General features: G+C 42.5%; 1 protein-coding gene across 8 annotated transcripts in view; it reads left to right on the top strand.

The window, feature by feature from the left end:
* DGKI (diacylglycerol kinase iota) overlaps positions 1–27598 on the top strand; it is a 447606-nt gene that overhangs the window by 157421 nt on the left and 262587 nt on the right. For all 8 annotated transcript variants that reach the window (XM_078438897.1, XM_078438893.1, XM_078438899.1 and 5 more), the window contains exon 3: positions 6732–6827. In XM_078438897.1, the coding sequence (XP_078295023.1) occupies positions 6732–6827 (96 nt within the window). The remainder of the gene's footprint in view (positions 1–6731; positions 6828–27598) is intronic.

Below are 27598 nucleotides of genomic sequence, written 5' to 3'. Positions count from 1 at the left end.
GACTAGGCTGCAGTAAATAAAATAGACCTATAATTGCTCTATAGAAGTATATTTCTCCCTCACGTAACAGACCAGGACTCTTCCGGGTAGGTTGAGTGGGAGGTGGGTCCTGTTCCACAGTTATTCCATGCCCCAGATAGTTGCTCTTACATCTTCACCAGATGGCTTCTGAAATCATCCCAAAGGTTCACTTCTCAAGTATCCAGTACGGGAAAAGAGAATGGAGGAGTGCATGTGGGAGGTTTCAATTGGCCAAGTCTGAAAACAGTACATGTCACTTATGCTTATGTTCCATTGGTTAGATCTTGGTCACATGGCCACATCTAAGTACACAGGAGGCTGGGTTATATGTTCTAGCTGTATGTCCAGGAAGAAGAAAATAATAATTTTGATGAATGGCTAGCAGTCTTGGCTACAAAGACCAAGGAGAGAAACTCGGATAATGCTAACATCTGTGGGTTAGAAGGGAAGGAAAACTGGAAAGTGTCCACCTTAAAACTGCCAGTTATTTTACCAGCAAAGTGGGTTTATTTGTGACTAGCAGAATTGCAACTTGGGACATGTAAACTATGGCTAACCATAGGTGAGTCTGGAGATCAAAGGAAAGGAATGTTACTTTATAGAGGAAAGGAGGAAGTTGGGAGGGGCTGCTTTGAATGGAAGTCCATTGGAGGAAAGTGAGAGTTCGGGGAGATGATGACTTCTTGTTAGCTGAGTTGTGGTATTTTCATATTGGCTGAGCTTGTTGCTGGGCAAGAAGAAATTCTTTTCTCCCACTGGAGTGGTAATGTAGGCTTCTTCCTGTTGAGAATGCAAGGTAAGTCTCTTCCTTTTGGGGGTCTGCAATTAATGCAAGTGGTAGAGTGTGACCATCAGGCCTCCTGATTCCATTTTAAATGAGGTTTCCTTTATTCAGTTTCATAAAAGTAATCACAACAATAATAATACAAACTGTATTGAACACCTATTAACTTCTTATTGTGTGCAAGACATTGAAATTTATGCATTTTCACATTTAAATATCACTATGATCTTGTGAGTGAAGTACAATTATTATTATAATTTTAATGGTGAGTAAACTGAGGTTAAGGAGAGTTAGAGAGGCCCTACATACAGAAGAGGTACATGGTGCAGCACCCAGGAGTGTTTCACAGGTGGGGCTTTCAAGTGTATTTGTGGACAGTGCTAACCTCTCCTAGCAACTATAAGTGACAATACATATAGCATATTGCCAACGGATCTGAACCTTAGCGTCCAGAGTATTAACAGGGGGTCATGTAGACATGGCCGATTCCTACATGGTTGACCTTAATCTCAAGCTTCTCTGGAGGTTGAGCTGATATACGGCTCTCCGCCCCACCATAAGTCATTGTTCTCTTAGACCATCTGGCATGTCCCAAGGCCCCAAGGTAAACGGATACTCTTATCAGGCAGGACATTCCAAGCACTTAGAGAGATGACCTTCCTAGAGTTGAGGGCCAAGTCCAGACTTCCCTTTGGGTAAGTTTACTTCTTTATTATGTACTTTATTAAGCATCAGACAAGATAGATGTGCAAGAAAAGGATGAGACACGGGAAAAATGTAGTGTAGCAAAAGGTATGCTTCATCATTGTTTCATATGACTTTTTTTTAAAGGCTTCTCTTCTGTTTGTGATTTTACAAGACTGTCATGTTTCTATTAAGCACCCATGTTGACTTATCACAGTTTATTATTCCAGACTAATGGACAGATAAATATAATTATCCCTTTCTACCTTTTGGAATTGCATATAACAAAAATGTGCATTCATTCATTTATTCATTGATTCTTAATCTTTCCAATTCCTAAAATTTATTTGTCATCTATTTTCCAGACTCTTAGTCAAGTGCTGGACAGTCAGTGTTCACATAGAGCTTAGAATCTAGTAAACGAGGAAACATTAATCAAATAATTATGCCAATTAATGGATAGTTGCCAACAGAGGGAAAGGGAATATGGTTTTATGAGAGAAACTAACAAAATAACTTGACTTAGACTTTGGGGTCACTGATGGCTTCTTGGAGGAAGTAACACTTGATCTGGTGACCAGAAAGTGAATAGAAATGAACCACACAGAATCAGAATGGAGAGGAATAAACAATTCAGATATAATAAACATCATATACAGTGAATGGCCTTTGATGATGGGCTATTGGGACATTCGAAGCCAGAGATTATGGAGGATCAGGTGGTAAAGTAGAAATGGTAAGTAACTGAGTTTCATACCCCCTTTGAAACTGGAGTCAGTAACATTAGCTGATGGATAGGAATGAGAAAGAGAGATCTAGAATGACTCCAATGTTTTTAGCAAATATTTGCAGCTGTAGGAATGGAAATACCATTTGCTGAAAATCTAGGGAGAAGATTAGGGTAAGAACAGATTTAAGGAGTATATCACAAACTGAGTTTGAGACTAAAATTTTGAGATGCCTATTGGTTTTAAGTGGAGATAATGAGAGGGCAGGTTTGTTTTTTTTTTTATGGATCTGAAGTTCAAAGAAGGGGTTTGTAGTGTATGAATAATTTGGGGGATAACAATTAATTGATGGAATCTAAAACCATGAGAACTAAATGCAATAACCTTTGGACTGGGTGTATGGAGAAGAGTAAAGATCTGAGAGCGAGCTGTGGAACACTCTTAATATTTGGAGTTTGGGAATTTGGGAAAGGTCCAAGGATGAAGACTGATGGAGTGGCCATTGAGGTACAACAAAAACACGAAAGGAGTATATAGGGTTTCCAGGAAGCAAGTGTCCCTAAAGGAAAGGAATGATCATCTGTGTCAAAAGCTGTTGATTAAGATAAAGACTGAGAATCAGCCACTGGATTTAGCCATGTGAAGTCACTGATGATCTTGACAAAAGTAGTTACAGTGGAATGAGAAGAAAGAAAGCCTGATGGAATTGGGTTCAAGAAGTAATGAGTAGAAAGGAAGTAGAGGCAGCAAATAAAACTCTTTTTTGAACTTTGCCAGTAAAGGAAAAGAACAAGTAGAAATAACGAAAAGCAATGTGTGGGTCCAGAAATCAAACTACGGATATATTATAATTTTTTCAGCTCTTACTTGTATATAGAGTTGTGATCATAATATACAGGTAGTTTTGAATTTTATTTTTATTTGACTTTACATCATATAGTTTTCCATGTGGCCAATCTTCATAATTGTACTTCTTGATGACTTTATAATATTCCATATCATGTATATTCTACTAAACATTCTTCTCCACTGGGCATTTGTGATATTTCCAATTTTTGATTATTGCAAGGTAGAAATAAACTTCTTAATGTAAATAGTTTTTCCTTGCCGTTAGGATTATTTCCTTAGGGTACATTCCTAAAGTGTGATTATTAGATAAGTGTATGAAATTTTAATTTATTCTGTTGCTTCTTTAAAGGCTTATGTGTTGGGGCGCCTGGGTGGCGCAGTCGGTTAAGCGTCCGGCTTCAGCCAGGTCACGATCTTGCGGTCCGTGAGTTCGAGCCCCGCGTCAGGCTCTGGGCTGATGGCTCGGAGCCTGGAGCCTGTTTCCGATTCTGTGTCTCCCTCTCTCTCTGCCCCTCCCCCGTTCATGCTCTGTCTCTCTCTGTCCCAAAAATAAATAAAAAACGTTGAAAAAAAAAAAATTAAAAAAAAAAAAATAAATAAAGGCTTATGTGTTGACAACTTTCCCCTTATCCCCAGGATCTGTCTTGTTGACCTTGAGCCTTCTCACTATGTATCCATAGTTTCATGTCTATTTGCTTAAAATCTCGCTGGACTACCTTATGCCTCATCTCCCTTCTTCTCTTACCTTTTTTCTCTGGTGACTGTACAAGGGTAGAAAAGTATCAAGTCTGATAGATCAGTCATAAACACGTTCTAGAATCTATTATTTGATAAGTTGATGGGGTAGGATAGGGTCCACTGGATTACGGGGCCTCAAACTCTATGCACATGAGTCACTTCAGAACGTTGAAAACTCATGATGTCCAGGTTTCACTTCATGTTAGTTAAAATAGACTCTCTGGGGGTGGTACCCAGGTAGTCTTAAAAACTCACCAGGTGATTTTAATGAGCAGTTAAACTTGAGAACCAGCAGGTCAGAACCACGGTGGCAGGAAGCCTCTAGTCTTTTTTTTCCCTCTTCCCTTACAAAGGACAGTCTTTCTAATCACATCTCCACTGCAGAGTGAGGTGAGCTAATCCTAGCAGCCCTGCTGTGCCTGACTCTGAGTCAAGGTTTATCAGCAAGGCTCTGAGCGCTTGCTGGGTATGTATTCAGAGGGCAAATAGCCCCTAGCCCAGAGGAAGCCTACCTGCCAGCCCATGAGTTAGTGGGGTGCTTGCAAATCGGAGTCCCTGGGTCTTGACTGTTCCTGCCTGCTGTTGTTGACCTACCAGAAATTAATTTCTGGCCAGCCTAGTTTTTGGTGTTTGTTATCAATGACTTTTGACCATATGACCCGCTGTAGCATATTATTCGTAACTTTCTAAAACTTTTGGCAGGATTTTAGCATTTTTGCTTTCCCTAACATTTCATGCTATAATTACATGTTTAGTTTGCATGTATATATGAATATATATATATATATATATATATATATATATATATATGTATTCATGTATATATGTATGTATAAGATAAATGTATATATACTGTCCTCATCCATTCCTATCTGAAAATTTTTAGGGTCTAAACCTATAGCTGTTCTTTTCTTCCTTCTGTTGTTTTTCTACAAGATTGACTATGAGGGGAATCCCATTTTCCCATTGACTTCCATAAAAAATGATGAACATGACTTTCTACAGGAAAAAATGACTAATAGAGAAGAAAAAGTTTTGGTGAAAAGATTAGTCACCCTTTGACATGGAGGGTGATGATTCTCATTAACATTGCTTTCTTTTTTAGAATGGTTTTGAGGCACTCTGAGATATGCAGGGCACCCCTCCCCCCCCCCCCCCCCCCCCCCCCGCCCCGAGAGTTTCCTTGTCCATTGTTCGTGATCCCTCAGTATCTGTATGACTTGTGAATTTTTCCTGCCCCTCACTTTCCTTGAGTGTTCTGAGAGTTGGTGTCACCTTTCCTGGATTGTGAAGCACCTATAACCATTGGTTATTCTTACCTGAAAATCATTTGAGCTATAGGATCTGAAAGGAAAAGTATTGTATTGGAATCTGAAGAAATAAATTTAAGAAATAGATGACACTTTGTTAATTTTTTTTCTCCTTGGTGTACATTTCTGCTACTTCGCGTTCAGCTTTGGGATTCAGAGGGCTGTCATGTGGACATTTCTGGAGTCGGTTACTATAAAGATGACTCACATACAAGATAGAGTTCTAAATTGCTTGGTTTTTCTATAAAGCTCCTTATTAAAGTCATTTAACAAAACACCATAGCCTGGGTGGCTTAAACAACAGGAATTTATTTCTCACAGTTCTGGAGGCTGGGAAGTCCAAGATCAAGGCACTGGTAGATTTAGTGCCTGATAAGAACCCACTTCCTGGCTTGTAGACGGCTGCCTTCTTGCTGTGTTCCACATGACCTTTCCCCAGTGTATGCGTGAAGAGAGAGAAAGATCCCTCTCATGTCTCTTCTTATAAGGGCACTCTAATCCCAATCATGAGGGCTCTGTCCCCGTGACCCAATTACCTCCCAAAGGCCTCATCTTCAAATACCATCACACCGTGGAGTAGGGCTTCAACATATGAATTTGAGGGGAATCACAATTCAGTCTGTAGCATCTCCCACGGAAGCCGATTACATGCCCCGCTGATGAAACAGATAAAAACGAGAGCAATTTTCCTGTAAGATCAGTAGACGTCATCTCTTTATGGTTAAGCCAATACAGTGCTTTCCTTACGAGCTCAGGGTCTTTTTCAAGCCAGTGAACAAAATACACAATTAATACATAAATCCATTATGTTTCCAAGGTAGTGTGCCAGAAGAAGGAATATGGAATCCTATTCATCATCCTGTTTAAGCAATATTCCACTCCTCCCCCGACCCCAACGAAACATTGTGCGTTCCTGAACATCAGATTGTTGCGCTGGTGTCGCCTGGCACAGCATGTCTGTTTGCCATCAGAAGTACGTGGCTATTTTTGGAAGCAGGGAAATCATTCAGTTAGAGAAATCTAGAATTCTATGGGCGAAGGCCCTACTGAAGCAGGACAAGTGAGAATTAGTAGGAATTTATTATGCTTTGAGTACATAGTGACTTGAATTAAGTTTTAAGAAGCCTCTGTCTTAGAATATAATTTACCCATTACTGATATAAATGTAAATATGTCTTCAGTCTTTAAAGTGCTTTAATACTACTATCCTTCTTCTTAGCTAATTTGCTAAGTAAAGGCAACTTTTAATAGGATTTTAGTCTCAATTGTCATGGAATCTACAGTGTTGGGCCTTGATAAATATGGCCTTACAGTGAACAATCTGAGGGAGTTTTTTCCTCATTTGTTTAATATATGTTTCACAGATTACCACATCTCTGGATAAAGCATTTATAGACCTAATGTCCATTTTAGTTATGGCTCAAAGTTCTCCCAAACACCTTATTCTGTTTCTAGAACTTTGGTAGGATCAATGCCAACAGTATTTTCAGGGGTAAAATGAGAGGTGTTTAAACTGTGCGGGTTCACTTACTTTCTTGCCTCCAGAATCTAAATTTGAGATCTCCCCCTTTCATACCTGAAAAGAAAACTGAAATCAGGTGGGTCTTTCCCTTCCAGGAGAATGCCGTGAATGGAGAGCACCTGTGGCTGGAGACCAACGTCTCAGGAGACCTGTGTTACCTGGGAGAGGAGAACTGCCAAGTCAGATTTGCAGTGAGTGTGCTCCTCAGATCTCTGGGTTCTGCCCTTCCCTGGGGAAGGCTTCCAAGTTGAGTCTGACAGCCTGAGGAGGCCCGAATTTCCAAAGAGGCCACTGTGCCTGAATTTACAAGGAGAGGTTTGAAAGAGCCTGTCCCTTGTGAGACAGTTGACAGTTAACATGGCTTTCAAGGGGGTTGGTTTTAATGGCTTGAGGGCTTGGCTATGCAGGTTGAACTTTGGTATAATGTGCCACTTTATGATGATTCCCAGCGTTGGTTTTTATTTGTGTGTTGGAGGGAAGGGAAAGGGTAAATGTGCATGAGTGCTTCCGGAGGGGGTGTCTGTGTGGGGGGAAGGTCTGAGTGTGGGGGAGGTGCGTCTGTGGGAGAGACCAGTCGGTCCGACAAGTTGGTCTTGTAGAAGAGCGTGTATGGTGGAGGGGATTGCTGGTGCGTGAGAATGGGGATGGTGAAACACCTGTCTGGTGCTGGCATAGGCTAGCAAATACAGGCATGCCTTGTTTTCTGATGCTTTGCTTTATGGGGCGTCACAGACCCTGTGTTTTTGGTGTTTTTTTTATATACAAATTAAAGGTCTGTGGCAACCCTACCCAGGCGCCATTTTTCCAACAACATTTGCTTACTTTGTGGTAATTCTCACAATATTTCTGACTACTTCGTTGTTATATTTGTTATGGTCATCTGTGATCAGTGAACATGACTGGCTGAAAGTGGACATAATGGTAAGCATTTGTAGCAATGAAGTAATTTTTAATTGAGGTATGCACTTTTTTTAGACATAATGGTATATTGCACACTTACTAGACTGCGGTATAGTATAAATGGTAACTTTTATATGCACTGGGAAGCAAAAAAATTCATTTGACTCGCTTTATTGTGATACTCACTTTATTGCAGTGGTCTGGAACCGAACCCACGATATCTCTGGGTTGTGCCTGCAATTCAGATCAAGTTGTGGAGGATAAAATTCTAGAAACTAGACAATTAATAAACACATTGGAATATCCCTTGCTTTTTATTTATTTTAATGTTTATTTTATTTATTTTGAGAGAGAGTGTGTGTTTGTGAGCGGGGCAGGGCAGAGAGAGAGAGGGGGAGAGAATCCAAAGCAGGCTCAAACCCATGAACCATGAGATCGTGGCCTGAGCCAAAACCAAGAGTCAGACGTTGAACCAACAGAGCCACCCAGGCACCTCTTTCTTGCTTTTTAAAATTTGCTTTGTATGGCTATTTAGAACCACCAGTTTAAATGTCAAAATTGTCTTTATTCTGTGAAAAGAACACCGTTGCCAGGCGTTGAGTCGTAAGGAACTAAAATTTTATTGTTGAGAAAGTGAACTTAAAATTTTTGTGTAATTGAAAATTGTTGGTTTGAAAAGAGTAATGGGAAACATAGAATAGTAAAGAAGAAAGAAGTGTTCTTTCTTACTTGGGGAAATGAGCCCTGTAAAGACATAATGCATTTTTTTCCTTTTTCATTATATTTGTTTATTATGTGAAAGAAAGGTTTGTGGTAGAATGCAGGACTTTGGAATTACAAGTGAATATTTTTCTATTAATAACTAATAAGAAAGAAATTGAATTTCCACTAAAGCTTACAGAAGAATATAGCCCTCAGGGACTTTTATCCGGCTGCCAGAATTGCAAAGCTCATGGAACAAAACTTTAAAAATTGCGTTAGCTGTTTTGACGACTGGTTTATAGGTTTTGTTGGGAAAACTTCATGAGAGTTTAGAAGACCAGGGTGTACTTGAGTGAAGTTAGGAGTAAAGATCAGTGAAAGGCCCAGCTGTACAAGGTCTCAGTTTGAATCTCACTGTTACCACTCACTGATATTGAGAACTCCTGTCTCTTGGGTGCTGGCTACCTTCTTCGAAAAAGAGAATAGGATGAAATTATTTTAAATTATGCTTCCAACCCAGGTCTGTACTTAGCTGTTTGCATTTCTCTTAATCTTGTAAATTCATTTGATCTAAATATCAGGATTTCCACTTTATGCATATGTATTTTTAATTAAAGTATAATTGCATAAAATTTGATTAAATTAACCAAAGACCAAGAAATGCTCAGCTGTTTGGACTAAAATGCTATAAATAATGAATTAACATTAGGATCTTAGTTAATTGCATAAACACTGGTCGTGGACTATCAGATAATATGAAATGGAAAAAATGAAAGCCAAGTTTACTTGCATACATGCTTTTGAACTATTTCTGCTGATACTGCTGTCATCTGATGGACTGTAATTTGTTACAGAGTTCTGCATTATTTCCAAATTACTCCCTTTGATCCTTTTCTGGTATCTTTTACTGTCAGTCACATACTACCTCTCTTGGCAAATATATATACAGATACATCCACTCTTTCTAAACCTTGTATCAGCAAATGGCATCACTATTTACTGACTGATTATACCTGGGTCACTATTACCTCTAGACAGGGAAAAACAACAAAGAATAAGGGAAATTTATAAGTAGGATGAAACAGAGTTGTGACAACCCCTGGTGCTCTTCTGAATCTTTCTGCTAATTTTATCCCCAATACTTGGCTCTATTAACTCACTTCACAAAGTGTCTGGAAGATGAAGAGCTCTCCTCCAAAGAAAGGTCGGTGAAAGAAGGAATGAATCAGCGAGGAAGCAGAAGACCTGTTGGCTCATTCTAGGCTCCCAAAGGCTCAGTGTGTTCACCCATGAAGTGGGGCAAATGTTGGGAGCATTAGATGAGATAATGCATTGAAAGAATTTACTTGCCAGAGCAACTGGCACAATGAATTAAAAGGGAAAAACAAACCAACATAGAAAAGGTGGAAGCAGACCATTCATGAAAGAACCACCATTGGCCAATATAGATCTTAAAAATATTTTAAAAAGGCACCCGGGGCGCGCCTGGGTGGCTCAGTCGGTGAAGCGTCAGACTGTAGCTCAGGTCATGATCTAGTGGTTCATGAGTTCTAGCCTCGCATCGGGCTCTGTGCTGACAGGTCAGAGCCTGGAGCCTGCTTTGGATTCTGTCTCCCTCTCTCTCTGCCCCTCCCCCACTCGTGTTCTGTCTCTCTCTCTATGTCAAAAATAAATAAAAACATTAAAAACAATTTTTTTAAAGGCACCCAAAATAAAACAACTACGAGGAGTCAGCATCAGGTGCCTATTTGAAATAGCAAAGATTTACAAAATGATACCACCTGCTTGTTAGTGAAGCCTAAGTGGTATTCTCACTGCCACCTGGTAGGAGTGTAAATTGATGTGTGCACGGTTGACCCTTGAACAACATGGGTTTGAACTGTGTAGGTCCACTTATATGTGGAATTTTTCTGGTAAAAACTACTATAAATGTATTTTGTTTTATGACTTTCTTAATATTTTCTATAGCTTACTGTATTATAAGCATACAGTATATAATAGAGAATACAAAATATGTGTTAATTAACTGTTTATGTTATCAGTAAGGCTTCCGGTCAATTTTGGGAGTAGTCAATTTCCGGTTAATTTTGGGGAGTTAACACTTATATCTGAATTTTCAACTGCACAGAGGGTCAGTGTCCCCTAACATCCACATTGTCCGAGGGTCAATTGTCAGTATGTAGTAAAGCATTACAAATCTAGCTGTCTCTAATTTATGCATCACATTTGGGTGGGGTGGGAACATTGGCAAGCAGGAGAGAACGGGGAGAAGTGTGCTCAACTTGATTCAGGGTAGTAGGAGGAAGAGTGAAGTAACCTGGGTTGAAAAAGAATATTAACAAGGGGAAGTAGAGAGAACTGACGTCTTCCAGTGTTTAAAGAACTGCCTTGAAGAAAAGGAAGGGTCTTGCTCTCCATAGTTAGGAAGGTAGAATTAAGTTCTAGGTATAGAATCCACTGCCTCTAGCATCGAATCTTACATGTTTAATAAACATCACCTGGAAAGCCTGTTAACAATGTAGATTACTATTTCTCTCCTTGCTCCAAATGCTGATTCAATATGCCAAAGCTTGACTTGGGAATCTGTGATTTTAGCATGCACCTCAAATAACTATGGAGCAGATGGTCCACAGACTTAACTTTGAGAAAGGCTCTATTATAAGGAAGAACCTTAACAACTAGAGCTGTCCAGCAAGACATCAAGGTATCTGGAGAGATGGGCATAAAAGATGTGTTTGCCAACAAGTTGGATGGCCATCTTTCAAGGATGCTGTGGCGGGGGGCGGGGGTGGGATGGGGTGGGGGGAGGATGCACACCTGCTTTGGGTAACAGGTCAGGCAAGTTAATCTCCAGGAGAGCCTCCAGTTTAAATGTTCTTTTTGCAGCTTTCTTAGAATCGAACAACAGTTTTGTAAGAAAAAAGCATGTGCAAATGGATTATGCATTATATTCTCCTTTCTTTTAATGAAGCACCTTTGAAGATAGCCAACCTGTTGAGATAAGGACCAAATTACCATTACCAGGTACTACCTGCAGGCTTCTAAACAATGGGCAGGCAAGGCATTTGGAGGAGGAGTGAATCCATCACCAAAGATATGCCTTTCACTTCTTACCTTATTTTAGCAAAGCAAATGTCATGGGTATAAGTTAAGAGAAGGGAGAAATCAGTGTGGGTTGAGGTAGACAGAGGCGGCTTCATGGCAGTGGGGCTTGAGCACAGTTTGAAAGATGGCTAAGATTTACATAAAGGGAGTGGGGCAGGAGAACATTTCAGCAAGGGAGAGGAACATTAGCAAACTCAGAGTCAGGAGCAAGCTTTGAACGAGGGAGGAGGCAATCATCAGGCACGCATGAGCACACCAAAGGGCATGTGTTAGGTAAGAATGGAAATAAGGACAGATGGGGGCTGTGTGTGTCCATGTGCTCTGAACGGAAACTCAGAGTGCATGTTATAAATGTCTGTGTGCTTACGAAGCATGGCCATATAATATATCATCTCAAGCAAGACAGTTTTCTGAGGGAGAGGCTGCTGGTAGGTATAGTGCTGTGACATTAAGCACAAACCAGAGCTGCATCGGGGACACTGAGACAGTCACCCTAACTTAGAGGGACGTTACAAAAGTCTATTGAAAACCAAGGCGAACCTGCACATCCAGGACTTCCTGCTGCCATGTGGACTGATACTTGGGGCCCCTGTTGAAGGGGATTGAAAGCAAGGCTGTGACATCACAGGACACGAAGATATTTGTAGGAGAGTTTGCTCCAAAGTCTTGGGGCTGAACCAGATGACCTTTAAAATCCTTCCTCTTCTGCATTTCTCTGGTGGCAACATTTAATACGGTAGAATGTCTATGAGCAGAAATGTAATGGGATTAAAGTTGTTCCTAAATCAGAGACAGTCCCCAGATTAGTACCTGTTTCTTTTTCTGGTCTAGAGAGGAGAATGGGATGCACCAGTAATGACATCGGAGCAGAAGGGTCACTGTTTCCCAACGTGATTATGGGGGGGAAAACTGAAATAAAATTCCAACTAGGACCACTCTCATTTGGTGCTGTTTATTGGGGTGGAGATTACTTCATTCATTTATTATGTAAGTGTTCACAGGCTGAGTGCCCTGTGCCACAAAGTGCAGACAGTGTTGAGAATGACGGTGAATTGTAAGTGACAGTATCAGTTTGGTAGGTGCACTCTGTGGAAACCCTTCTCAGCCTTTCTTGATAGTATATGCAAAGATGTTGAGCCACATGTTTGCTCCTAAAGAAATTCTTGGCTCCATTAATAATCAGTCGGGCACATACCAGTGCACACGTATCTTTACACTGAAATGACACTTGTCTATGTTGCTGTATTGATGCACACAACAACCATGGCCATTGTCCGCAACCTGCCTTGAGACGTGTAGACAGAGATAGGCCACCTGGAAAGTGGGAAGGAAGTGGGTTTTGTGAGACTGACCTGGGTTTGAAAGCCTGCTGTTTGTGTACTGAGTGAACTTTGGACAAATTGCACCCACTTCCTCATTTAAAGTATTGTCATTAAGATCAGCCTCAGTGATTCTTATTTCTGGATGAGCATGGTGAACTTAGAACACTTTACTTTTCCATTTTATTTTTTAGAGTGGTTGGTCCCAGCCCAGATCTGCCACATCTGGGTCTCTGTTGAGTGGCACCAGGTATGAATATGTTAAAAAAAATAAATAAAAAGACCCAGAACTCTACAGATGGACTCTCTGCTGTCACACATAGGTACAGAAGGACACTGTTCTACTTCACAAAGAGTGTCAGGACCCAACCAAGTGGACTGGTCTCAGGGCCTGGAGCATAGTGTCTGTTATGGGTTGAATTGTGTACCCCAGAAAGATGCTGAGGCCCTAAACCCCAGTCCCTCAGGATATGACATTATTGGGAAATAGGGTTGTTTCAGATATGATCAGTTAAGATGAGGTCACACTGGAGTGGGGGTGGGCCTTACTCGAATATGACAAGTGGACTTCTAGGAAGAGGAAGACACACATGCACACAGGGAAGGAGGCAGAGACTGGAGCGATGGAGCTGTAACCCAGGGACCGCCAAGGACCACAGGCTGTCATCAGAAGCTGGGAGAGAGGCACGGGATGGATTCTCCCTCAGAGCCCTGGGAACAGTATCAACCCTGTGGATACCTTGATATCAGACGTCGAGTCCCCAGAACCGTGAGCAAATACATTTCTGTTGTTTTAAGCTACCCACTTTGTGGTACTTTGTTAGGGTAGCCCCGTGAGACCAGTGCAGTCGCGTCCTGTTAGGTCAGTGATCTCATCTTGGCCACATGGCTACCTCCACGAGGCTCACAGATGCACAAACACCCAGAGGTATCTTTGAAAATGCCTTGATTGAGGATTTCGTTGAGACATTTGTGGCTTTCTGTATAAGTGAGCAGACAGGCAGGGGGGTGCCCGCAGCTGAGAAGCGTGAGGAGAGGAGTAGCTAGATGGTTAGGTGAGTGAGAATGTGTAGGTTGGGTGAGAGAAAAAAGGAACCGTCAGACTTCAGAGTGCTGTTACCAGATATCTTTTCTATTTCTAAACATGCTCATGTCACCTTGTTTGTGTGGGTAGGCTGGTGGATACTGTTTTCCTTTCGTTATTGTTTTGTTCATGTGTTTTGCTTTCATCTTTTCCTTGCGGGTAAGGTTTGGCAAAACTGGCCAACCCCACCTGACCTCTTACTTCTATGATGTCTTCCAATACTGCTTGCAGCTTAACAAATCTAGTTTTATTGAGTAAATGAATGAATTGCATGAGGGAGGCCATGTGATATGGGGGTGGGCAGTCTGGAGAGTGAGAAACCATGCAGATCCAGAGGCCAAGAGATCTGGATAAAAATCCTGGCTCTGCCTGGCTTCTCTGAGCCTCAAGTCCTTCCATAAAATAGTGATGATTATGCCTGCCTCTCGGAATTGGGAGAAGGATTAAATTAGTTGACAAGCATTAATGTCCTTTCTTCTTTTATCCTGTTCCTAACTTCCATTTCAGTGTCATTAAGCTGAATGAGCTAATTAGTACTTTGGTTGGACTTTACTTTCAACAAGACCTTATGTTTGGGATTCTTCTGCTAACCCCACTGCTGACACTTAAACTTTTATCCATCATTTTACTGCTGTGTGTAATATCCATCGTCTACTAGGTCATGGGTGGGACCAAGTGAATGCGGCAAATTGAAGTAACCCATTCTGGAAAGCATCTTGTAGGCTGTATCTTTTTACTGGTGGGTCAGAAGCCTCATTGCTCTATCGCAGCCTCTGCTCACAAGGAGGCTGGCCGCATCATCGCTGGATCCTTGGGAGAGACTTGTAAGAGTACAAGGGCAGTAGCGCTCTCTGCCCTATTTGAAGAAAACTTTTAGCTTTCTGTTGTTTAAAAGAAAAAACAAGATGCAGAACCTGGTCACACGTTGTTTGTTTCCTCTGTGGAGTATGGACGCCCTGGACAGCAGCCTGCGCGGATGCTGCTTCGTGTGTATCTCTGTGCTGTGGGCGGACAGGCAAGTCAGTGCCCCACACACATTGCTGGGGACTTTGTGCCCATCGGTGTGTGCGGGTCTGGCAGGTGTGTACCACAGAGCACCAACACTGGACTCGAGCCTCAGATTGCATCAGGACTGGCTGCTTGCTGATCCCTCGCATGCCAGTTGTCCAGCATGGCAGATGGATGGGCCGCACCCCAGATGGCGACTTGGCTGAGTGGGGTGTGGGCTGTCAGAGGGAACGATGAGTGTGGCAGTAAAGCCCCAGAGGCTAAGCCAGCTTGCTGTTGTTTGGGTGCCAGCCTTGAAGACGCCATCTCCAGGGAGCTGCCAAAGCTGTGCTCTGCCAGAGGTCTCTCCCACTGTTAGGATATTGAGGAGCTAACGAACCAAGATGACTCAGGGAGAACAGAGCCATCGACGGAAATTGGCGTAGACAGATTCTCTGCTCCTGACCCCCTTGTCAGCGGATGTGAGTGGAGGAAAGGGCTGGGGTGTTCCCGTGGGTGCAAGTGATGGTGCTCCGTATGTGTCTGGCCAGACGGTTGGGCATTTGCGTGAGATCATCCAAGGGCACACTTAGAACTGTGTCTCACGTGTGGCAGGGCCTCGGTAAATGTTAGCCATTGCTACTATTACAGCTATTGTTGTCGTCGTGAGGGTCCTTATTTGGTGCAGAGTGCTGCCCATACACTTGTAGGGAATTTAATACCGATCCTGCCCACTTCATGCCGCAGAGCTGGAGATGGGTCACGGAGCCCAGGGATCTTGAGGATTCTGTACTCCTAGGTGACCTTGGATCAACAGTATCGTTGGCTTTTTGCACAGTCTACTTTAAAAAAAAGTCGTGTTCTGGAGACCACTAACAATACGGGGTATTGTTCATTAAAGCGGTGTTATGACCAAATAAGTTTAGAAAACACTGAACACCTTTAGTGTACAAATATGTGTAATGAAGCTGTAAGAAAGACATAAGGTATGCAGGATTTCCTAGTTTTTTCCTCGGGGAAGGGATACTTGTTGAATCTATTATTAGTCCCACAGAACATTTATTGGCATCTTGCGGGATCTCAGTATTCAGTGGAAAACTGTTTGAGAAATGCTCACATAATGTCATTTTCCTAGGCCTTGTCAAGTCAATAACAGGAAGAGGCAGTTTCCTCCCACCTAAAGGTAAAGGAATGTCAGAGAGGCTTAATCACCACCCAGAGTTTCATACCTTTTCTTTGTCTTTGTGCAATTATGTTGCCTTTATACTAAACTTTCATTGAGCCAAGCTGTGTGTGTGTGTGTGTGTGTGTGTGTGCACGTGTATTTTATTCTTAGAGTTTGAGCCTCTGAGAATAATTGTCTTCTCTTCTGCAATGATAATTTTAGATTGAGGCTATGTTTGTATGTGGGTATATGTTTGTGTGGAGAGGTTTTGTTGTTATTAAATATTGGCACAGTCCTGTTACTTAATGAAAATAATTTGCATCTGATTGAACATAGGGTTTACATCTCACCTAGGCAATGCCCAGGTATATAGAAATGTTTTCCCTTTTTCCAGTGTTCCCTAGTGTAGAGATCTAGAACAATAGAATTTAACCAACATTCTCACTGCTCCAAGGCCCCAGTCTTGGCTGAAGCATTATTTGCATTAGCAGTTACCCAGAACTACTGCTGACCCCTACGTGGACATTGTCTCTGTTTGTTAGAATTTTAATGTTGTTTCTGGTTCCTCCCTCACACATGAGGCAGATAGAGATTTTAGAGGGTAATGCCCTAAGAACATGAGGAAATGGAAAAACCTGCTTTGATGCCTTCATTTGAGGAGGTGTGTGGGCTTTGGAATCAAAAGGTGGCTTGGCTTTGAATCCAGGCTCTGGGATTTTCTAATTGTGTGATGTTGATCATCGTTTTAACTTCTTGTAGCTTCAGTTTCACATCTTCAAAGTGTGGGCAATTCCTGCATCTTACTGTTGCTGTGAAACTTAAATGAGATAATGTATAGACAGCAATTAACAGCTTGGCAAGTCACAGACACATACCAAAAATCAGCCCCTGCAATGGATGTTTCTCCTTCAGGGAGAAGTGACTGCAATGGATTGTCAGAAACTGATCCCCAAAAGGCAATGCCAGAGTACAGACCTTGGAGCACCTTATAACCAGCACCCCTCGCTCAGTGAATAAAAGAGAGGATGGGTCTCACAGAGTGAAACAACTAGCCCAGCTCGCAGGCTGTCCCTCAACTCTGGCCCTTCTCCATTCTCTTGATCTTCTATAGCACACATCACTTTCTATTATTAAAAAAAAATTGCTCGCCTGCTTACCTGTGTCTCCACCGCTAGAACATAAGTTCCATTTAGTTCAGGGTCTATGCCTGTGTTGTACTGTCCTAGATCCTCAGCATTGAGCACAGTGAATGCAGTGAGGAGTTATCCTGCCATTTTTCATGGAATGAATGAATGAATGAATGAGTTCAGGGATGTGATTGTTGAGAGAGACACACATACACACATGGACACCTGTCACTAGATCAAACTCTGCCATTTATTTAAGTATCATTATACTTAGCCTCCAGGATGTTTGAATTCCTGCCTTACTTTTCAGGCTCTTCGCAGGGAGGTTCAACACTCACTGCTAGTAGGCTCTTGTGGGTTTTTTTTTTTTTTTTTCAACGTTTATTTATTTTTGGGACAGAGAGAGACAGAGCATGAACGGGGGAGGGGCAGAGAGAGAGGGAGACACAGAATTGGAAACAGGCTCCAGGCTCTGAGCCATCAGCCCAGAGCCTGACGCGGGGCTCGAACTCACGGACCGCGAGATCGTGACCTGGCTGAAGTCGGACGCTTAACCGACTGCGCCACCCAGGCGCCCCTCTTGTGGGGTTTTAAGCCCTGGCCTAGCCAGTGTCATGCCTATTGTGGCCCATCTTATTTGATTCTCATGGAGGATAGAGACTGCTGTTTACCATTCTTGGCACAGGGGGTCATGGAATTGTCTGTAGTCCGTCGCTTATGGGCTCTTCCGAGAATGGATCACCTGAAGCAATCATGTCAATTATGTCTATTTTCATCAGTCTTGTCCCCCTAACTTTTCACTAGTAAGTAAAGTGAGGGGGAAGTAGTAAGTTGTAATAGAAAGAGATAGCTTTGAGTCAGAAAGACTTGGGTTTCACTCCTAGCTAATTTATCTTGGGCGAGTTGCTCAATCTCATAGGGTCTCCGCTCCTTGGCTATAAAATGGGTGAAGTACCTGCGTTGTATGGCTGAAATGAGCTGTATTTACAGTATACATAATATGGATATCATACTAGCAGCCATACTGGTAAATACTGTCTGTGGTAGTGATGTCCTCACTGAAAAATGGTATGGGTAGGTGTGTGTATGCGAATGGAAATCACACTGCAAACTGGGGATGTAGCATTGAGTGTACCGCGACTGAAACGATGGTCTTCTTGGCTGGACTTGGGAAGACTTTCTCTTAATTATGTCACCAAGAGCTTGGGATGTAGGAAATGGCAACGAAAGAATGGCTCATTTACCACAGCTTGATATGGCTTCTTAAGTGAGTAGAGTATTCCATATTAAAGCAAATGTATCTAAATTATTTTTTAGAAACCTCAAGCTGTGAACTATAAACAACAAATTCCTTGATTTCTACAAAGTAAACTGATAATGAGGACATGTTAGGGTGCATGCTGCGGGTTAGGAAGTGTATATGGTGCCATCACACCAGCAAGGACCGAAAGGCAAGCCTTGGTGTTTTCTGGTTTATACTGAGCCTCAGTTCTCTACACACTTGATATACTACCTTAGTATTAGAGCCATTAAGATAACATAGGTACACCGTTTCCTGTTAATTTGTCTTCATTATGACTTTCGTAGTATATCCAGCCCATTTTTATATCTGTCTTCTTGAAATTCATAAATGTACATCTCTTTGGCTATGTAGGCCTCTAGTTGCATGAATACTTATTAGTGTCTGTGTACTTATAATCCTATTTATGTACATTTTTTTGCACATATAGTTAACACTTCGGGTAATCTATAAGATACATGGAAACTTTGACCTGAGATCACTTGAAAAGAGTATAAAAATTCAACAGGTCACAAAATCGTCTGGAAAGAACCAAAGATAGGAAGATAGCACACAATAAAGTTAAAGCCATTGACTGGCCGCGGTCATATAAGCAGGACCTTCTTGCATCTAAGCTGAGAAGCATAGAGAAAATGAATGGGACAGAAAGATAGAAGAGAGAAGACAAGCAGGCAGAAGGGGAAAAAAAGAAGGAAAAACAAGAGCTGAGGCAACAAAGCACAGAGAAAGTAAAATAACAACCAAGAGTAAGAAATGGAATTAGGATTTTCAAAGAGTTCTTCCAGTTCATTAGGCTGAAATCCTTTTTTTTAATGTTTATTTAGAGAGAGGGTGAGCATGTACACAAGGGAGGGGTAGGGAGAGGGAGAGAGAGAAGAGAGGGAGAATGAATCCCAATCAGGCTTCATGCTGACAGCGCAGAGCCCAATGCAGGGCTCAATCCCACCAACTGTGAGATCATGACCTGATCCAAAATCAAGAGTTGGTGCTCAACGGACGGAGCCACCCAGGCACCCCTGAAATCCCTTTTTAATGCATCAGGATCATGAAAGAGGTGGCAGAAAGAATGCCTAAGCAGCGTAGCCGTCTCGTGCCCGTCACCGGACGCACACACTCAGTATCCCACAGTCCGGTGGTCTCCCAGAGCTGTGCAGTATTGGCATCTTTCCATCAGACGTGTGCACATTTCTCAGACCGCACATTATGGTTTCCATAAGTGACAGCTACAACATATATTTGTGTCATCTCTCAATAACTACACCTGAATTTTACACAGGGTTATAAAAGATAGTAGTGGTGTGTACCAGTTAAACTCAATTGAGTTCCAACATGTAGACTCCACCTAAGACTTTCATGTAGCTTTCTATTACAACCAATCAGTACCTATGACTCTTTTTTTTTCATTAGAAAACAATGCCTTGAAATCACGAACACAAGCCACTCGTAGAAGAACTTGGTACAGATTTTATTGTAAGTGTGAACTACTGAGATTCAGCCAAGTATCTTCCCCTCTACTCCCACATTTAAAATGAATCTTGTGCCATTCTGACCATAGTTTTTACCAGTCTTAAGATAATGTTCAAAAAATGATGAGGTACCACTCTTTATAACCAACCATCAACTTGAGCTTTGAATTAACACGAGTTCTGGCAATTTGGTTTTTACCAAATGGTTTCTCCGGTGAGCCCCGATTGCCTGTTTCACAGGAGGAGGAGAGGTTTTTGTAAGATGTTTCTGTTCTCCTCTTCAGGCTTGCAAAGTCTGTCCCCTTTAGTTTTCTGCTCTAAGATTTGGGCTTGCTTTCTCTTCAAATGAAAAATGGACACCAACAGTTGAGGAAATAGAGAACCTTTATTTGTGCAGAAATAGTCCTGAGAAGGCACTTTTCTCCTTTATGTGTCTCCAGGGAAGCTGTGGAATCAACACGTCTGTGCCTTAGCTCAGGTGGCTACTGTTTACCCTCTAGATTTACAGGCATATCCAAGCTTCCTCGGGGGACGGTGTCTCTAGAAACATGGACACTTCACGTACACATTGCTTCACATAAACGTGTTCTTTAGAACACAACAAAATATGCTGTTCGAAAAGCATATTGAGTTTTATTGCAGGACGTTAGAGGCATCTCCACCGTAACAGAGTATGAGATTGTAGGATGTGTAGTCAGCCGGTACTCACAAGCAGCAGGCTGGCCAACATGTGGGTGTGAAGCCATCCTGGGCTGTCAATTACACTATTCGGATGCCTAAGGCCCACGTAGAAGACAAGCGTGTTAAGCTTAATGGAAGTCTGCGTGTGACCGGAGAGGGGTCTCCTTTATCACTTGATCACTCGTGTGCCTCAGCCTTCCGTATTAGGGTGTCACTCTCATTCAGGCTCTAATTGCCTAATACGTGAGTTACCGCTGCAGACTCTGATTATTTCTTCTCTTTCAGAGAAAGCATGTGTCTTAACCATGATTTGCAAGATCCCGTATGATCTGGCCTTCTGGTATTGTCTGGCCTCATCTCTACCTAGTTTTCTCCAACCACACTGGCCCCTTTGTCACTTTTTAAACACCCCAGGGCCCTCATGCCTCTGGGCTTTGCACTTGCTGTTGACCCCTTTGCCCAGAATGCTTTCCTCCCCAGATATCTGTGTGACAAACCTGTACACTTCCTTCTGGCATTTCGCAGAATGTATCTGCTTGTTGAGACCTTTCCTGGCCAAATTCCCTCTACTCTTGGTATCTCTCCTATTCCTTATTCTCTCTTTAATTTTTCTCTTTAGCACTTATTTCCATCAACATAATATATATATATATATATATATATATATATATATATATATACACACGTACATATATATAGGTATTAGGAAAAAAAATATATATTTATGTATCATATATATCGTATATCATATATATATATATATATATATATATATATATATATATATATATTTATGTATCATTTTATTGTCTGTCTCTACTAGGACTCAGTAATCTCCATGAGATTAAAACAGTTTTTGTTAGTATTTTGTTCACTGCTGTATCCCCAGTGCTTGGCACCTACTAGGTGCTTGGCATTTACTGATTGACCCTGTTAATAAATTACTTCTCTCATTTCCTTTTGCCTTCCTTCTGCTTTCGGGTAGTGCTACCTAATGCGACCAGATTAAGTGATGATTTTTGGGCACTTTAGTCTCAACAACTCTGTCCGTATTCCATTGCCCATTAGATTAAAATTCGTGTTTTTCAGCCTAGATTTAAGAACTTCAGCAGTCTTTTCCTGGCTCACCCTTCTAGCCTGATCTGCATCACCTAACCGGGACTTCTATTTGGGAAGACTGGCCTACTTGCTGGCCCCAATTTTGTCTGGCATGTTTCCTCCCCACCCCCATAACCATTACCCAAGTACAGATTCCAGTTTAACTAGCCTGTAGATACAGGTAGAGTAACGTGAGCAGCAGTAACACAGACTTTCTGTTCTCTACCCACTAAGACCTCAGTCTTCTGTACGGTAACCTTCCCATCCAGGGTCCCCAAGGCTCCCAGAAGGCGTCTCATTTGCGACCCAAAAAGTAGTGCAGCTGTAATCACCACGAAGCCTCTGTGCTGTTTTCCCTCTCTGTGCAGAGGTCTCCTGTTCCTCAAACACCTGTAAGGTAGCTCATTTTTTCTTTTGGGGTTGCCTGCTGTGAGAATGCCTGCGTCCTGGTGGACATTTTGTCTCATAATCCCAAGGCCACCAGTTCTCCAGACTGGGGCTGGGGCAGGGGCTTGAAAGGGAGAATGCCCTTCACTGCAAATCCTTCCTCTTTCCTCCCTCCCTTCCTTCTGGAATGTCTACTGGGCTCCTACAGTGTTTAACCAGGGCCTCTTGGGGATAGTTCTTTGCCATTTTTCTGACAGTCCCTCATGACACAGCTCCTCTGGCCTGTTCACACAGCCAGCGGCCCCACTGCTCACCTCTGTGCATGCCCTACTCACCTGATCTCCACCTGGGCACACACAGAAGCCTCCACACTCCAGCTTCCGACCTGGCACCCAAGAACTCATGCCAGTAGACACCTGTGAGCCCAGTGACTCTGTACCCCAACAGACGTGCCCAAGCCAGTCTCCGTTCCTTTGGGAGACGTCAGTGTGCGCTACATAATGAGATTTTGGCTTGCTCTCTTTTGGGGTGTCCTTGATTTTTGAAACGTTTATCTTTTAAGGCCCAATTCAAGAATTTGCTTTTCTGTCAGGTCCTTTTTACTGACTCAGCCTCTGAGAGCTTATCCTCCTCTAAGTGATGACTTTCGCTGTCTGAGCTGCTCATTTAGCATTTAGCTATGTGTGGCCTTCTCCGTTAATGACTGTTTTTTTTTTTTGGTTTTCTTTTTTTTTCCGAATCCTTCCTATCTCTTCAAGTGGCTTGCCAGCTTTTCCTAGGAAAGATAGAAGCTCCTCCCTCTTTACTTCCTGTACTGCATGTAGCATTGTCTTAACCTTCGTAGGCATGGTTAAAATTGTTTATTGACTAAACACGTTCATACATATCCTTTAGAAAAGTCGGGGGTTAGCATTGTTTCGGCCGCACGGAAAACTCATTTGTGTAGGGCATCTCAGACCATCGTGACTCCAGAGGACAAGCATATGCAGGTTTAGGTGTACTTGAGCGTAGCACGAGTATTTTTGTGCACCCATTTACATGAGTCCTCGACCCAGCCTCCTGTTGTTCCTGCACCTTTTCTTTCAGATATTCTGGGGTACATCTGGCATTTAGAATCTAGGGTGTCAACGGTGAAAAGCAGCTATCTCAGAGGGATTCAGCCCTCACCAAGACGTTGTCTGCCCAGAGGACACAGGGCACAGACACACAGGACCTTGGCAAATGAAGGTCTTGACCTTCCAACATGGGCCAACAGTCCTCATGCTGAGGGCTGGCCCCTTTAACACAAAGCGAGGTCTCTTTGCAGTAGATCCTATGCGGCAGCTTTGAGATTACCTTTGAGCCTCAAGCTCCTCGAGATGTCCGGCGTTTTTGCTCCTTGGCCCGGGATTTTTGAAATCTTGTTGTCCTAGACTTACTTGATGTAATGAGGAACCACAATAGGGGTGCACTGGGACTTCAGCTGAGCCACCCTCCTGATTTGTCCGAAATGTCCTGTGTTCTGTTGGAGGAAAAGAGGAGCCAGCGTGAGTGACCGTGGAGGCTGTGCTTGGCTCTGAAATCGTATTAATGGAACTTCCAGATAATGTCATTCTTCATTTTTCCCTAATACCAATTTACAGATTGCATCCCAGGCTCCCCAGAGAAGCAGAACCTGCCAAGTATGCTTGTCATTTCTTCTAATTAGGTTTTTAAATAAATCAAAGAATCTTGTTTTCATTTACCTTGGATTATACAGCGACAGTGTTCTTGTTCCTGTGCCCATAGAGGCATTCCCCACTGAAAGGACACCGAATTCCTGACGCTCCAGAAGCTGAGGAGCCCCTTCCCTCCTCTCTCCTGAGCACTCCGTTCTCCCACCCCTGGAGAGGAAATGGCCTTACCCAAGCCCTGTTGCCTCTCCTGTTTCCCCCTCCCACCAAAGTGCCCCATAGACTGAGCTCTGTGGCTGAAAGGGAGCAAGAAGGAAGGATATAATTCTTCTTGCCTTACTTGCTCTTTCCCCTTTTCCTGATCTCCAGCCCTTCCACGTATCTATTCCTTTTGGCATGATTCTTTGGATCTGGGATAAGCAAAGGAGCTAAGTAATCACGGAGAAGAAGAGAGCTGGCCAGAGCCTGATGCTAAGCCCATTCCCCCAGCCCCAGCCCCCCATCTTTTTCTGGCTCTGTGCCCCATCCGGGTCCTTTCCCCAGAGTGCCTTCTCTGCCCCTTTCCCTGCTCCCAGCATGATTGGGTCTCTGCCTGGAGGAACCCTTCGCTGTCCATTCATCCTTTCATCACTGTGGCCTCATTGTTAGAGGTGGAGCTCCAGAGAGCAGTGATTCCTTGCGTTGGGTCTGTCTGGGAACCCTGTCTGGAGAGAGGTGCTCCGAGCCCGAACTTTGGCCCTCAGCGGTTCTGGTCTCTAAGCTCTCCTGAAACAGGGAGACCAAGACAGGGCTGCCATGCCAGCTTTGAGGACTCTTGGGTATTTCCTCCCACTTCTCCGCTCCTGATCTGGTCCGGACCTGTGGGTTTGCATGGGGGTGACAGCAGGGGGTGTATCCTTAAGAACACAGCAGGAGAGATAAGGTCAGCCGGCAGGTAAATTTGGTCCATCTTCAGGGACAAACAGGTTTGGTGTATGTCTTGTTGGGAAGGGGCACAGCCGGCCTTGTACATGCTTCTTGGGGTCAAAGTTCAGGCTGTTAGGGGTAATAATTCAATTGCCTTGGGCACTAAGAAGCCCCAGCCCTTTTACAAACCAGAGGCCTGTACAGCTGGGTCTCCTTTCCCTTCCCTCCCCTTCCCTCCTCCCTCATCTCTCTTTTCTTTCTATCAAACCTCGTTCACTATCACCAGATATTCATTGCTACTTAGAGAAAATCACATCTCTGGCTCAGAGGAAGAAACTATAGCTTTCTTGGTGGTGCATATGAATCAGGGACTTAGGACCAAAGGTGGTAGGTGGGTGGGATGGTGTTAGATCTTGAACTCCTCCACCACTGCTTGCCTCGGATCCTTCTGTCCCAGGCCCAGCTCCCGTGGTCTCAGGCTGAGATAACGTCACTTCTGTGCTTGATAGGAGCTGAAGTTGGGGAAAGGGCTGTCACTGCTTTGAATGCCAGAGTGCTTGCAGCATGGGGAAACATGGAGGGCCAAGTCAGAAGTTAGAGTGTTGTTTTACAGTCACTATTAGTCTGCTAGTTGGATTGTGTCCACTGTCGGGAAGTACAGCCTATCTTTGTGTTAGTGTTATTTGAAAGATGTTGGTCATGATGTGATAAGATACCATCTGCATTATATCCTCTATTGTCTTAATTTTCATAGATGTTATGTGCGTGTACATACACACACACACACACACACACACACACACACACACACAATTTACAACCTAATGGATTTCCTTTGGATGCTAACATTGAAGTAACTCTACGTGATATTTAAAACATTGGCCTTTAAATTCATTGAAGAGAGTGAAGTTTTAAAATTTTTAAATTTCAATTTGCAAACGTGTGGAATGACTTAATGACTTTTTAAAAGTTTATTTATTTTGAGACCAGAAAGAGAGAGAGAGGGAGAGAGCATGCATGCATGTGCAAGAGTGAGGCAGGGGAAAAGACAGAGGGAGAGAGAGAGAATCCCAAGCAGGCTCCACCGTGGCAGCACAGAGTCCGAAAGGGGGCTCGATCGCACCATCTGTGACATCATGGCCTGAGTGAAAATTAAGAGTCAGATACTCAGCCAGCCAAGCCCCCTAGGTGCCCCTTAATGACTTTTTTTTTTAAAATTTTTTTTTAACGTTTATTCATTTTTGAGACAGAGAGAGACAGAGCATGAATGGGGGAAGGTCAGAGAGAGAGGGAGACAGAATCTGAAACAGGCTCCAGGCTCTGAGCTGTCAGCACAGAGCTCGACGTGGGGCTGGAACTCACGGACTGCGAGATCATGACCTGAGCCAAAGTCGGGCGCTTAACCGACTGAGCCACCCAGGCGCCCCAACTTTTTTTTTTTTTTTACTTACCACTTTTCATAGTGAATGAAACATTGGTTTAAATAACTGATTAAGAGATTTTGGGCTTTTTTTTTTTTTTTAAAGGAAAAGTAAATACAGTCTAGATTCTGACATTTTGACTTTGTATTTAGTTTACATCCTCAAATAAAAACTAACATAACCAAGCACAAAAATTATTTCTTTTCTGAGCAATTTCTGCCCAGAAGCTTATTATCCACCTACTTTGAATAACTTTGACCAATTGAAACACATAAACCAAGAAGTCAGCAGTTAAAATCTGATTCACTGAAACAATTTTTATTAGTTGAGGGACTAAAATCCATGTATATTTTATTACTATGGGAAAAGACCTTAGGCCTTCACCCAGAATTTACTTAATTTTACATATGATTATAAACCTTAATTACCTGATTCCTCAGATTATAAACTATTTAGAAACTGTCATTTAAGAAATTAAGGACAACAAAAGATAAGCACAGTGACACCTGAAGGGATCTCTAGTTTGTTAGAAAAATAACCGTTTTTTGTAGTAAAATGCATCATGTTGATTCAAGGAACAACAGATGTTGGTGAGGATGCAGAGAGAGAGGATCTCTTTTGCGCTGTTGGTGGGAATGCAAGCTGGTGCAGCCACTCTGGAAGACCGTATGGAGGTTCCTCAAAAAACTAAAAATAGAACTACCCTACGACCCAGCAATTGCACTACTAGGCATTTATCCAAGGGATACAAGTGTGCTGTTTCGAAGGGACACATGCACCCCCATGTTTATAGCAGCACTATCAACAATAGCCAAAGTATGGAAAGAGCCCAAATGTCCATTGACAGATGGATGGATAAAGAAGATATGGTTTATATATACAGTGGAGTATTACTCGGCAACGAAAAAGAACAAAATCTTGCCGTTTGCAACAACATGGATGGAACTAGAGGGTGTTAACGCTAAGCGAAATTAGTCAGAGAAAGACAAATGTCATATGACTTCACTCATGTGGAATTTAAGATACAAAACAGATGAACATAAGGGAAGGAAAGCAAAAATGCTATAAAAACAAGGAGGGGGACAAAACATAAGAGACTCAAAACACAGAGAACATTATTATTGCACTATATATATGCTAACTAACTTGAATATAAATTAAAAAAAATAAGTAATTTAAAAAAATGCATCGTGTTGTAGTGTTTATGAAGAAAAATTCAGATTATGGTCTGTATATTCTGGCTCTAAAGGCATGAGAGTATATATTTTCTGATGGTCTTTTAAAATTCAATATCATTTAAATAAAGTTGGCTTTATAACTGAAGCACTTGACTTCATACGTTATCATCTGGAGAACATGCCATACTGAATTGTTCATATGAATGATGTTGGTATATTTACATGTTATCCCAGAAAGCTGAGAGAGGACATGTCTTAACCTTGTGGTTGTCAAACTCTTACTATTAGCCCACATCCCTTTTTCAAAAGAGATTATGATTTAGAATCCTGATATGGAAAACAAGGAAAGGAAGAGGTATTCTGGTTTCACAGAGTATGCACGGGCCCCTCCGCCTGCTTGGTGCTCTTGCTACAATCCTCAGTGACCTCTGAGGAGCCTCTTAGAGTCCCTGGAGCCCTACAGGCGCAAAGCCAGATCGGAGCA

The sequence above is a fragment of the Panthera onca genome, chromosome A2 (genome assembly GCF_046562875.1).
Source record: "Panthera onca isolate mPanOnc1 chromosome A2, mPanOnc1 haplotype 2, whole genome shotgun sequence".
Lineage (NCBI taxonomy): Eukaryota > Metazoa > Chordata > Mammalia > Carnivora > Felidae > Panthera > Panthera onca.
The sequence above is the reverse complement of the archived record's forward strand: the minus strand, read 5'-3'. Positions and strand labels throughout refer to the sequence as shown.